The following is a 13,882-nucleotide window of genomic DNA, read 5'->3' as shown; positions in this document are numbered from 1 at the left end:
CAGGCCACAACAATTTCATATTTTACGTCAGTGGTTCTCAGCCTCAGTCCTCAAGTACCCTCAGTAGGCCATGTTTTGGGAACTTGCCTTAGATAAAATAGCTCTTATCAATACCATGTCATTGATATTGATATAAAACAGCTGTGCAAAGTAAAAGACAGCCTGAAAACATGGCCTGTTGGGGGGCACTTGAGGACTGAGGTTGAGAACCACTGTTATAAGTCACAGGGGAGCATTTCAAGAATGGTTTTACAAACAAAAGAAGACTGCATAGTAAGCATTAATAACCCCTTTTTACCATATCCAAGACTGGCAACTGCTTAGTGAGACAGTTGAAAATGAAGTATAATGGACCTTTATAAAGAACAACTGCTTGCTACAACTTATAGCAGGTTGTGAATTACTTTTGTTAAAATGCATACCAGCAGTATACAGTGAGGTTGATGTGGTATACTGCAAGTACATTATTCAATCAGCTTTATAGAATAACTGGGTGCTGCAGAACAGCATTCAGGAGCAAAAAAAGAAGTAAAAATTCCTGTTTCTAGTAGGTGGGCAGTCTCAGATGTGCAGTCATGAGATGTGATAGGAAAAAAAATGCAGGTATGTCTCAAAGGCATAAAAATGTGTTTAGGCTTCTATTTCAGAATGCAGCTGAACCACTATAAAAATTATGAAGGGGAGGGGTTAAGAGGACGAAGATACAATCTCACCTCAGGTCCTATATAAGGTCTGCCATTGACAATTTCAGGAGATGCATAAAGGGGACTACCACAATATGTCTGCAGATATCGATCTGAATGATAGATGTTAGAAAGTCCAAAATCTGCAATCTAAAAAGAAAAATGAAATAGAACATAAAAAGGGGAATAAGTATGGTGGCATAAGACTTAAACAGGTTAACAATATGTTGCTTGAGCTGTATTTAGCATCCTGTAAATAAATGAACCAGAAAAAACACCCCTCCCTCCTGTATTTGCACAGATAGATAGTGGAACACTGCCAATCAGACATTTAAACAAGTCTCCTACTGCAGGGTAAAGTTCACCAACGGCAAAAAAAAAAAAAAAAAAAAAAAAAAAAAAAAAAAAAATCCCAGGGAGATTGTACAGGACAAGGACATTACTGTGAAATAGGCACCTTACAATATGCTTACCAAAGTACAGTACTTTGCTCTATTACTATAAACAAAATCTCTAAACATTACGGTACTGTATCAATTTGTTGCTACAGTACTGTATATGGCAATTTGTTGGTATTTTTGCATAGTATAAATTCTCTAGGGGCAAAAATACAACCTTGTAAAGTAATTACTTTATTTTTGTGCGTATTATCAGTGTTTTACTAGTTGTCAAGATAAACTGATCTAGCAATGCTAGCAGGGGAATTCCCAACCTCTGAATAATTCAGTTTTTAAGGCTTTATGGCAGCAATTGCATAGCAGGAAGTTTCTGTAAGAAAATATATGCCTCAATACACTTGAACCTTTACCAAAGACATTACATTTAAAAGTAGATCATTGAGAAAATACTGAGTGAAGACATGTGCATGAAGAAATTCTACCTATGCAATACCAAAAAAAATGAAGTTTGTATTTTTTTTCCTCCCACATACTAGACTAAGGACATGCCAAGACCATACACATTGATTGTACCTGACTCACACCAATAAACAAACAATGTTTGTTCTTAAAGGAAAACCTGTGTCCCTCCCAAAGCTCTTGCCCATGGGCGTAGCATAAGGGGTTGCAGGGGTCACAATTGCAACCCCGCCCCTAGCTCCAGGGGGCCCCTGCAGTCTCCCTATTATATTATTATATCCTCCACAAAGTCCAGCTCCAATCAGCCCTAGGGCCCCACAGCCATGCTCCAGTACTGGGCTTCCACAGTCCACACCCCTCTGTTCTCATTGGCTGGGGAGAAGCTGTGAGTCATTTCCTGAATGGAGAGGAGCATAGGGTGAGAACAGCCCAAGATGGGGGAAGTATCTGTGCTGTGTGCTGGCAACATGGAAAGGTAACTGAGCTCAGCGCGTTAAGGGGTGGAGAATGCCTTCCTGTAGCCACGATGGGACCGATATCACTGGTGAGGTAAGACACCGCTCAGTGTCTTCTAGTCACTAGCTGAGATTCTCTGTACCCCCCCCCCCCCCCCGGGTTGTCCACTTACCCCACTTCCCTGACAACTGGGGAAAAGACACGCACATCCGGGAGGTGACCTTCCCCCAACACCTGCCAACACTGACAGAGAAACCTTTAGAAATTGCTAAAAACAAATCCCTTGGGCTGCAGGCTCTAGATTTTGTGTCACATGGCTTTCTCCCCCAGATCTAAGCCCCCTGACCACCCCCTCCGTCCTGGATGCTATGCCTGAGGGTGAGCTTCTTTCCCAGTACAGCACTCTATACTGCTCCTCCTCCGCAGGGCTGAAATCACATTCCTTTACAACACAGCCAGTCAGACATTATCTGCATAGGGTGTATCTGCCTACTTCAACTACACTGCCGTTCTGACAAGGGGATTTCACAGGTCAGAACTGCAACAGAAAAACCAGATTACACCCAGTGAATGCTGACAGACTGTGTGTAAAGGAATGCGATTTCAGCCCTGTGTATTTCGGGGGGGGGGCTGGAATGGGAAAGGAGCTCTGCCAAATGACCTGCCAGGGGTGATACCTGTCCTCTGATGTAAGGAGGAACGCTAAACTCCTAAGCCACTTTGAGTATCTTGACGCGCGGTGGGTGTATCTGTACACGGGGGGGGGGGGGCAGGTCAACTTTTACATCGGGGCCCACAAGCTTCAAGCTACACCTCTGCTCTTGCCATAATGTGCACATACATACATTTGTTGGTACCGTTCAACAGAAAAATAACTCATCATTTTCTCTGAAAAAATAACTTGAAGGACAAAAGTAATTGACATCCATTGTTTATTCTAGATTTGATCTGACTTTGCTTCTAATTTTTGATTCAAAAGAATACTTCAAAATATTAAAACTAATGAACACGGCATGGATAAAAAAAAAAAAAAAAAAAAAAAAAAAAAAAAAAACCACACAACCACAAAACAAAAACAGGGATACTTGATCTAATGCTTTGTTGCACAACTCTAGAGTCAGTCACTACAAGCAAGCAATTTCTGTAGCTCTTATTGAGACTTCTGCACCTGCCAGCAGATGGGTTTGGCCCACTCTTCTTAAGCAAACTGCTCCAGCTGCAAAAGGGCTCGTTTACACATGGGGGGGGGGGGATGATTTAAAAAACAGGCGATTTAGCCCAGCATTTACCACCCCTCTACACCCAAATCACCTCCTTGCTGCCCAATCTATCCCTGTAAATGCTGCAACCGCGTGCATTACACGTGGCTGAGCACACCCCAACCTCCCCCTTATGCCGTGTGCACACTGGACTTTAATGGAGTTCCAACTAAACGGACTTGCCTAAACACGATCACACCAAAGTCCGATCGTTTCGAACGCGATGACGTACGACAGGACTAGAATAAGGAAGTTCATAGCCAGTAGCCAATAGCTGCCCTTGTGTCCTTTTTTGTCCGTCAGACTAGCATACAGACGAACAGATTTTTCGAGTCTGTCGGAAAGATTAGAAACATGTTCTATTTCCAAAGTCCGTCAGATTTTGAGACAGAAAAAGTCCAATGAAGCCCACACACGATCGAATTGTCCGATGGATTTGTTCCGTCAAAAAGCCCGGTCGTGTGTACATGGCATAAGGCTCGATTACACCTATGCATGTTGCTTTGAATGTTTCTGCAGTGCTTTCCCTGGGTTTTTTTTACTGCGATTTGTGGAAAATTTGTTGGGCTGAAAAAAATAAATAAAAATTAATCCTGCATTTCTGCAAAAAGCCTGGGGGGGGAAGGGGGGGACACACACCACACACACACATTGGTGTGAATGGAGCCTTAAAGTGGATGTAACCCTCTCCTATACACAGTGAAGTGAACAGCCTCCGATGATACAGAGATTAAACAAATCTCCCTACATATTTTTACATGTATATCTGCGGTCTTCAGCTTGCTATATTGCTTTAGAATTTTACATTGTATTCGAATTTTTACTTCCTCACTCAGCAGTAAAAAAGTGGATTCTTGGCACTGTGCTACAACTGATTGGAGGAATGCACCCCCACGTGGGCAGAGGAAGGAAGGAATGAACAGAGCTGTGCTGTGAGAAGACAAGCTCTCTGCTAATCTATTTATAGCACCCTGTGACAAACGCAGGTGTCAGATCCCTGCCCTCCTCACTACCTCATGACGAAGGGCCGGCCAACCTCAAACCATGCTGTCATTTACGCAACAATGCCACTCTCAGCTGCGCCCAGCACAAAGATTTTCCAGCTTGCAGGACCACAATCTAGGTGCCAGCAGCCCGAGAGCGATTGTCACTGGACTAATTACGCAATTAACCCTTTAACTGCACCACCCCCATTTTAGAAGACCGAGCCGAGGGAGACTCGTAATTTTAGCAATACCAATTATGATTTTAGAATAAGCGTCTGCAACACACGCTGCCACCACAGACAGGTCTTCTCCGAGGCCTTACAACAGTAGCACTCTTCAAGAGGCAGGTTCGTGTATAGCTTACAGGGTTAACACTTTTCAACATAAGGGTTTAACCCTTTCATGACTAAGCCTATTTCTGACATTTGGCGTTTTTTTGCTAGAAAATGATTTAGAACCCCAAACATTATATATATAATTTTTAGCAGAGAATCTATAGAATAAAATGGCGATTGTTGCAATATTTTATGTCACACGGTATTTGTGCAGCAGTGTTTTAAATGCAACTTTTTGGGAAAAGGGACACTTTCATGAATTTAAAAAAACAAACAAAAAAAAAAAAAAACGAAACAGTATAATTATCCCAATTTTTTTGTATAAATGTGAAAGATGATGTTACGCCGAGTAAATAGATATAAAGTGTGACACGTTTGATAATTGCACGGACTCGTGGAATGGTGACAAACTATGGTACCTAAAAATCTCCATAGGCGACACAAAATTTCAGGCTGCTTTTATCTCTGTTGTCGAAAAGCTTGTCAGAAGTGATCATGCTGATAACAGAGGAACAAAACAGCAGAAACATGCTGAACTTAGGGCTTTGGAGAGAGATAAGTAAACTCTACAGACAGATGTGCCTAGGTCAAATTTCATGAAATCCGGTTTACGCCCACTTTAAGCTGCAAAAGGCATTGTGTACTGCAGCAAAAATTCTCCCCTTGCCCCATTACGCTCAGTGGGCAGTACCACCCACCAAGCACAACTCATTCTACTAAATATTGTTGCCCCACAACTGCATGGAATGTTTAGTTGTGCGGATTTTTGTGGGTTAAAACGGGCAGTCAGGGGGCAACAATGTCTTTTCACTGCCTGTCACGAGCGCATACCCGCGATAAACTAAGGTATCCAATATCTCTATAGGTGACGCTTTAAAAGCCTTTACAGGTTACCATTTTTGAGTTACACAGAATTATTGCGATAGCATGGGCAGTGACCAGAACTCTTTATCAAGAGATGTGATGTCCAAGACCCCAGATCTAGTCTCTCCCTTCAAATTGCAGCAGATCAAACCAAGATCAGTACGAATGTACCTGCCTCCCCTCCCAGCTGCAGCCATGATACCAGTACAACCACTTGAGAGCATACAGGTACGTCCTAAGGGCATGAAGTGGTTAAAAGGACAAGTTCACTTTAAAAACAAAAAAAAAAAAAAAAAAAAAAAAAACCACCACACAATTTTATGCCAAACGTTGCATTAAAAACCAAAATGCACAAAGAAGAATTACAGGAGAAAAAAACTGTACTAGACCATGCAACAACTTGCTCACCTTCACATTTTTATTTTCATCCAAAAGTATATTCTCAAGCTTTAGATCCCGGTGCACAATCCCATTCTATCAAGAAAACAAAAAACAAAAAAACAAACACACTTTTAGATCACGGTACGCTGAAATAGTAAAATTGTACAAGCAGTAAAGTTCCCAATTGGAATTCAGCTTGTACTTCAGTAAAAGGTCAGTTACCATGGTTTATTGTACTCTATTAGCTAGTAACCCAAGGGCTGAAAGTACTGAAATACTTTATTTGCCAGCATATACCTACCGCATGACAATACTGTACAGCAGATACAATCTGTCTAAAGAATCGTCGTGCCTCTTGGTCACTGAGTCTCTGGCGTTCACTGATGTAATCATACAAATCACCTTGGCTTGCATACTCCATAACGATCACTATCTTGCTGCTGTTCTCAAACACTGTTGTAGATGAAAGAAAGAATTTAGTATGCAAAATATAAAAGCACATTCATAAATTGAGGAAAAAAAAAAAGTCCTTAACGTGAAAAGGTTTGGGTACACCTACAGTAGTCAAACCATACATTTGAGGATTTCTATCAATACTAGTAGTTAATACTACCTCTGCAGAAAGAAACGTTATACATTTTTGCACATCTTAATTTAAGGAAACAAAAATGCAGTACTCTGTTCTCAGGCCGTCTTTCATGTACACCACATTCATTTTTTTTTTACAATTATGTTGGCAGATGCCAAGTTTAAACAAATGGCAACTGTGCAATAATATTTGTTCCTTTATTACCGAGCTTATAATATTTCCTCCCCACGTGCCTCTTCCCCTGACTTTTCTGTGAAGAGCAATGGCAAAACCATCCACCCGTCCCCACATGTCAGGGTGCTAGGTGTTATCCTAGATTCTGAACTCTCCTTTCAGTCCCACATCCAATCACTTTCCAAAGCTTGCCGCCTCAACCTCTGCAACATCTCTAAACTACGTCCCTTTCTAACCAATGAAACCACAAAGCTCCTGATTCACTCCCTGGTTATCTCTCGCCTTGACTACTGCAACTCCCCCCCTCATTGGCTTACCTTTAAATAGACTATCCCCCCTTCAGTCCATCATGAATGCTGCTGCTAGACTCATCCACCTTACAAACCGCTCAGTGTCTGCTACCCCTCTCTGCCAAGACCTCCTGCTCTCTAGCTCCCTCATCACCTCCTCCCATATCCGCCTCCAGGACTTCTCCCGAGCCTCGCCCATCTTCTAGAATTCCCTACCCCAATCTGTCAGACTGTCTCCAAATTTATCCACCTTTAGGCGATCCCTGAAAACTTTCCTCTTCAGAGAAGCCTATCCTGCCTCCATCTAACAACTGCACTATTTTCTCCATCAGCTCATCCCCCACAGCTATTACCCTTTTGTATAACTTGACCCTCCCTCCTAGATTGTAAGCTCTAACGAGCAGTGCCCTCTGATTCCTCCTGTATTGAACTTGTACTGTCTGTCCTAATGTTGTAAAGCGCTGCGTAAACGGTCGGCGCTATATAAATCCTATATAATAATATTAATAATTATTTAAGGATCTTTGTTTTTTTCCTTTTAAGCCTACATGAAGTGACAAGGTCATTGCATTGCCGACAAGATCAAATTGTGTTTTCTGCAGGAAAAAAAAAAAAAAAAAAATGCCCAGCGCTCTTAGCAGCCAGCCTGCAAGAAACTGCTTCCCTGTACATTTAAGGGACGGGCTCCCTCCAAGCATATCTGCCCTTAATCTAATTATAATATACTGTATGTGCTCGAAATCCAGGAGACTCAAAATTATAGAGTTAGGTCTGCAGTACATTGGGGGGTGCCGAAACGTGGCTGCTGCAGCCTACACATGTATTTGCAAGAGTGTGCAAACTAAACCCCTTGGTCTTAACGTGAACTGTTAGACGGGGCAATTCGGTTTGCTGCAGGCTGGCAAGTGAGTGGGAATTTTTATTTGTTGTTTGACATGCGTCGCCCTTCCATGTGCTCTTTGCTGCAAAGGCCAGTGGTTTGGGTGGTTGCCATTTGTTCTAAAAAGGTTCTTGGCTTAAAAAGTAAAAAACATATGCAGCCACCACATCCAAGAACCAGTAGGCTGCAATATATTACCTTTTTGTTTTCAAGCTTATATACATATCTAAATAATTTGCACTGTGGGTGAACATACATGGGCATCTGTCATAAGTTTGTACTTTTTGCAAAAACTTATTCTCGCATTCTCCTTCTGCACAATACGTAAATGGCCATTTGCGCTCATGAAGGTGTAAATTACTGACCAAAAAAGTAGGATTTTGCATTTATTTTTTTTTCACTGAAAAATGCACGGTGCTCGTTTACACGCATGTGTGCATAGGCACATTACAATTAACGGGCTGTATTTTAGCTTAGAAAAAAAAAAAAAGCTGTACTGAGGCTTTTCAAGCTACTGTGTACAAAAGGCCTAAAAAAGGAAAAGCCATTATTGTAACCATAAGGCTGCACCAACCACTTCACATTCTTGATTAGAATGCTTATAGCTCCCACATTAATCCAGTATTAATTCTTCTCAATGTTTAGCAAGTTTGGTTCAGAGTGTCATGAGCACATAGAAACAAAACTAATGGTGCACAAAGTATTTTATTAAAACTTACTCAAATGCTGGGGAATTTTTTTCTACTGAGGCTACAGATTGAACAATTTCTTTCCCATGCTACACCATCTATGTAGAAAAGGCACAGCAATGGCGTTCACTTAGGCAATTTGAATGTCACCTGTGTATGCCAGGTGGCTGAGCTCTTTTATAATTTTACAGCCCCATGTTATCTTCCTTTATAGATAAGCATGACCCAGGTTTGTTCTTTGTGGTATGTACTTTCGCTCTGAACTTCAGTACCCGACTAGACAGCATAAAATGGCTTTTGCATGTTACACAAGTAAAAAGGAAGAAAAAAAAAATATATTATTATAATTTCAGACAAATTAAAACAAGCTCCATTTTAGCTGCTTAATATTTAGACCAGGGGTGCTCAACCTTTTGCAGAGCGAGGGCCACTTAAGTGGTTTGGCAACCGCTCGCAGGCCCCAATGAACTACTGGGATTTTACCTTCCCCAAACTGCAAATATAAACAAGCCCTTACCCCCTTATAAGGCTTCTGCCACACTAAAGCACTGCAGTTTACTGGCACCTTCAACCCGTTGATTGCAATCTGGGTTTGACCTGCAATTCCAGAGCATGGGCATGTGGTTCCCTGGTTTAAGTTCACTGGTCACAGGCTGGCACCCCTGATCCAGACTATGCAGCATAAAAGAACACAGGTGTACAAAAGGAATGTCCAATTAAATGAGAATTACTAGCTTAAACAAAAAGTTTGTTCAAATAAAGGCATTGCTTAACATAAAAAGCATCTCCTTGTATGCAGTACTTGTAAGGCTTCATGTACATGGGACGTTTTTACAACCTCTCCTGAACGATTTAACTTGACAGCTAGTAACTCACATTTAAAACGTCCATTTTGCTGCTTTTAGAAGAGCTTCAAAAAAAAAAAAAAAAAAAAAAAAAAAAAAAAAAAAAAAAATTCCCAGACAGGCTCTTTGATACAAAACGATAACTTCAGGGGAACAAAGGCCAACTGCTCCTTCTGAAAATGCTAGTTGCCTTGCTTTTATGTTGAACCAGAGGCCTCAATTCATTTAATTACTAATTACTTAAAATGGCCAAAAATGAAAAAACGCCTATAAACGAAATGCGGCTAAACGAGGGTTACCGCATTTAGCATCTGAACTCATTTTTTTTGCCTTCAAAAAAAGGCCTATAATACACAACTGCCTAACAACGACAGTAAACGAACCTGTGTACATGTACACATAAGATAACATTGAATGAGTTCAGGGGCAGTTGAAAAAAAAAAAAAAAAAATAAGTGTTCAACTGCCTCTGAATGTCCGTTTAGAAGCAGCAGTGTACATGGGGCCTTACCATGTCCCACTATTGCTCAACTAGATCACAATTTCCAGACAGGCTCTGTGATACAAAACGATAACTTCAGGGAAACAAAGGCCAACTGCTCCTTCTGAAAATGCTAGTTGCCTTGCTTTTATGTTGAACCAGAGGCCTCAATTCATTTAATTACCAACCCAAAAACAAGCATGCATATTAGAAATGACACCACAAAGCAACTTATTCACTCCTTGATTATTTCCCGCCTTGACTACTGCAACTCTCTCCTTAATGGCCTACCCTTAAGCAGGCTATCCCCCCTTCAGTCTATTATGACTGCTGCTGCTAGACTAACACACCTCACTAATCGATCCGTGACTGCTGCCCCTCTCTGCCAATCCCTTCACTGGCTTCCCCTACCCCACCGTGTAAAATTCAAAATGCTAACCAGAACATACAAGGCTATTCACAACATCGCCCACATCTACATCACCAACCTCATCTGCAGATATCGCCCAAATGGTCCCCTCCGCTCCTCCCAGGACCTCCTGCTCTCTAGCTCCCTTGTTACCTCCTCCCATGCTCGCCTTCAGGACTTCTCCAGAGCCTCTCCCATCCTCTGGAACTCCCTGCCCCAGTATGTCCGATCAGCCCCTACCCTGTCCACATTTAGGAGATCCCTGAAAGCTCATGTATTCAGGGAAGCCTACCCCACACCCACCTAACTGTCCCTGAGCCACCCCCCATCAAATCATTCTCTGCAGCTAATACCTTTTGTACCACCACCCCCCTCCCTTTAGAATGTAAGCTCTACGAGCAGGGCCCTCCTGTACCTTTTGTATTGAACTGTACTGTAATTGTGTTGTCCCCCTTATACATTGTAAAGCGCTGCGTAAACTGTTGGCGCTATATAAATCTCGAATAATAATAATAATAATAATAATAATAATAGAAATACTGACTATTGGCTGCACATTTGCTCTGCATGAGTGATTTAAAGTGCTGAATACTAAAACAGCCAGACAACCAACATTTCTAGTAATAGTAAGTGTCCCTGTGCCCGTGTATTGTAAAAAATCTGACGGATTGTACCCATATAAGCTTGACTCCCGTCACTCAGCTGACTTGTCAGCTCTCTTCTCACAGTTCCAGTTGGTGGAGCCGAGTCCTCCTGCTGATGTCAGCCTGTGATACAGGAGAGAGAGAGAGAAAGCGCTGATAGTCAGCTGAGCGCCGGGAGCCACGGTCATGTAAGTACAGATCGGCAGATTTTTTACATTACACAGGCACATTTGTTATAGTACAGAGACGATGGGAGGATTTAGCTGCAGATATGAGAGGGGCGGGCACTGGTACGAGCAATATATAAAGACAAAAAGGGGGGATATTTGCGCTAACGACCAAAATATTATCCAAAGTGAAAAAAATATTTATGAGTGCACAGGTGATATGACTGTGTATACAGATAACGTGATTAAATGCTGCACCTCTATAGGTTAAATACTGAAACCTAAAACAAAACAAAGAAAAAAAATGCACAAAATAACCACTGCAAATAGTGATAAATATTGATATAGACCAAACCTCAATAAAATATATGAAAAATAAATGTGTATCAAAACATATAAAGAAAAAGTCCATGTAATATGTGAAAAATAACTAGATAAACCAAAGTCCTAAAATAAATCTCCAAAATTAGAAAATAAAAAGTCCTTCAATAAATCTTCAGAAAGCAGGACACATATTCCTCACTTCAACCATCTGAGATGCGGTGCACGATGTACAAATACAAACTGCTTACCAGATAAGTTGGATCTCAGATGATAGAGATTAAAAGCGCCTGTGCATTAGCCTGCCAGCAGGTGAACTTGCGATGGTTAAAAAGCAGGGGAATATACACCTGTTATCAAGGAACCAGCAAAGACAAGCTTCACTCCTGGGACACGCTTATAGAAGCAAGGATCTTTTTAAACAAAAAAAAGCAACCTTTAATAAGCTACAGATCTATTGTTCTAAAACAGGCTGTGTCAGAACAGCAATTTCGAAATATGACTGGTCTCAGTTTTCAGACAGTTCAGGAATTAAACTGGCTTGCTGGAGAACTATACCTGCACAGCCACGTCCTGTATCCTGCAGCTTATAGACGTGTACAAGCATGTCACTCCCTAACATGTGCCGATTTCAAGGGGTGCGGCTTTATTATTAAAAGTGGGAAAAACCTAACTTGCAGCATCACATTACAACAGCGTTGCTACCATGAACTCTAAACTGTATGCAAAGACAATTTTTTTGTTAGTTTTGTTTCAACATGTATAAACACATAAGTGGTCCAAATAGTGACCTTGGTGTAGAGTTTTTAACTTTAAAGTGGTTGTAAAAGCACAAGGGTACCTTCATGCATTAAGGTAAAAAACTGTGCAGCAGCACCCCCTTATACTTACCTAAGCCCCCTCTTGATCGAGTGATGTCCACGAGAGCCCTGGCCCTCCGGGGGACGCGCACTCCTGATTGGCTTCAAATCAGGAGACGGAGGGGGCGGGCCAGGCTCGTGAGTGTGCCTGCTTGTGTGACCCCACAGCAAGCTGCTAGCTGTGGGGGGCACCCGGTAGGAGCCAGGGGCACCAGCGTGGGACCCGAGAAGAAGAGGATCCGGGCTGTAAGTATAGTGCGAGCATGTAAATAACATGTTTTTAATTTTAGGGGGAAAAAAAAAAAAAGGAAGCTTTAGTATTACTTTAAAGGTCATCACAGAGGACAAGGGGGCACTCTTTACCAGGAAGGGAGTGGTTTGAGCAGCACATGTCTATAGATGGACATTGGGATCGAGCCTGCATTAGTGCCCCCATTGCAAACGGTGTTATGAGCTATTGCACTTTTAATCGCTTTTCTCCTTACCAGACCAGCATGCCTATTTAGTTTGCAATATTCTACTACAGAAACATGTTCGTATTCTAAAATAGTTACCCTTACCTTCATATATTGATATAATATGAGGATGGCAGAGGGAGGTCATTATCTCAGTCTCTCTCCGGATGTGTAGCATATCCTGCTCATCTTTTATACGATCCTTGCGGATTGACTTAATGGCCACCTAGAAACAAATGTATATATAAAAAATAAATAAAACTGATGTATTAAAAAAATAAATAAAAATAAAATTGTGGAATCCAGGTTTAAGCATTCTTTTTTTTTTAACATACTATTTTATACTGTCTATTACAGAACCATCAAGGGTCAATTTAGACATTTTACTTTCCTAGGACATGGTGAAAGGGGCATGTCTTTACAAATGTTGATACCTTTATAGTAAAGAGAAACTACTCAGGCTGTATTACTAAAAAAACTAAGATGCTGGCAATAACATGTTTTGTTTAACAATAACATTTACAGTATATTTTAATAGATTCGCTCAGTCAATAGCAAGATGGACTAAAGTAGAGAAACTGAGCAAGTATTCCATTACTACAAGACCGTACTTATGCATCCTGCACCATATGCAATTTTATGTAAAGATAGCAGACTGGATCCAACACCAAAACCAATTAAAAGTAAAGCATGTCTAGGAAATGAGGAGGCTGTCTTTGCTGCCTCCTAAGCCAGTGACCTGGAACACGTATAAAAATTAGGAAAGTCAGAAGTCACAAGTTTATGTACTCATTTGTTTTGGAAGTGTGTGCACGAGACCTCAGGAGTTCAAAGTACTGAAGCCCCGTAGAGTCAGCATGGCTAGTGTTTGCAGAATGAGAAACCAGAAATGTCAGCCTACATGTTTCTCTCAGGAAAGGTTTCTTTAGCATCTTCTAAAGAATCCTACACTATCAGGACTGTCTTAAAGCCCAACTCCACCTTCTACTTTCAATGTACTTTTTGTGTTCCAAGCATTAGGAGCTGCCACACGGTTTACCAAAGAAAAGCAGCACATGGAAAAGTATAATAAAGTTAGCAAAAGCTCACATCACTCATGTGCTTCTTTGAAATTCTTTACTGAAATTTTCATGAAATGCCTCCATTGGAAAGGTGAAATTAAAAAAGGTGGCATTTTAAGGGTATATTTGGCAAAGAAGTAGAAAAAAAAAAAAAAAAAAAAAAAAAAAAGACAACCCACCACACACACACACACCTC

The 13,882-nt window shown here is 41.2% G+C and overlaps 1 protein-coding gene across 1 annotated transcript in view; it reads right to left on the bottom strand.

The window, feature by feature from the left end:
- NUAK2 (NUAK family kinase 2) overlaps positions 1 to 13,882 on the bottom strand; it is a 59,115-nt gene that overhangs the window by 22,218 nt on the left and 23,015 nt on the right. The window contains exons 2-5 of the mRNA XM_073615814.1: positions 12,730 to 12,850; positions 6,123 to 6,274; positions 5,849 to 5,914; positions 714 to 833 (exon numbers count right to left, since the gene is read on the bottom strand). Coding sequence (XP_073471915.1) covers positions 714 to 833; positions 5,849 to 5,914; positions 6,123 to 6,274; positions 12,730 to 12,850 — 459 coding nt within the window. The remainder of the gene's footprint in view (positions 1 to 713; positions 834 to 5,848; positions 5,915 to 6,122; positions 6,275 to 12,729; positions 12,851 to 13,882) is intronic.

The sequence above is a fragment of the Aquarana catesbeiana genome, linkage group LG02 (assembly GCF_042186555.1).
Source record: "Aquarana catesbeiana isolate 2022-GZ linkage group LG02, ASM4218655v1, whole genome shotgun sequence".
Classification (NCBI taxonomy): Eukaryota; Metazoa; Chordata; class Amphibia; order Anura; family Ranidae; genus Aquarana; species Aquarana catesbeiana.
This window is presented reverse-complemented; position numbering and strand designations above follow the sequence as displayed.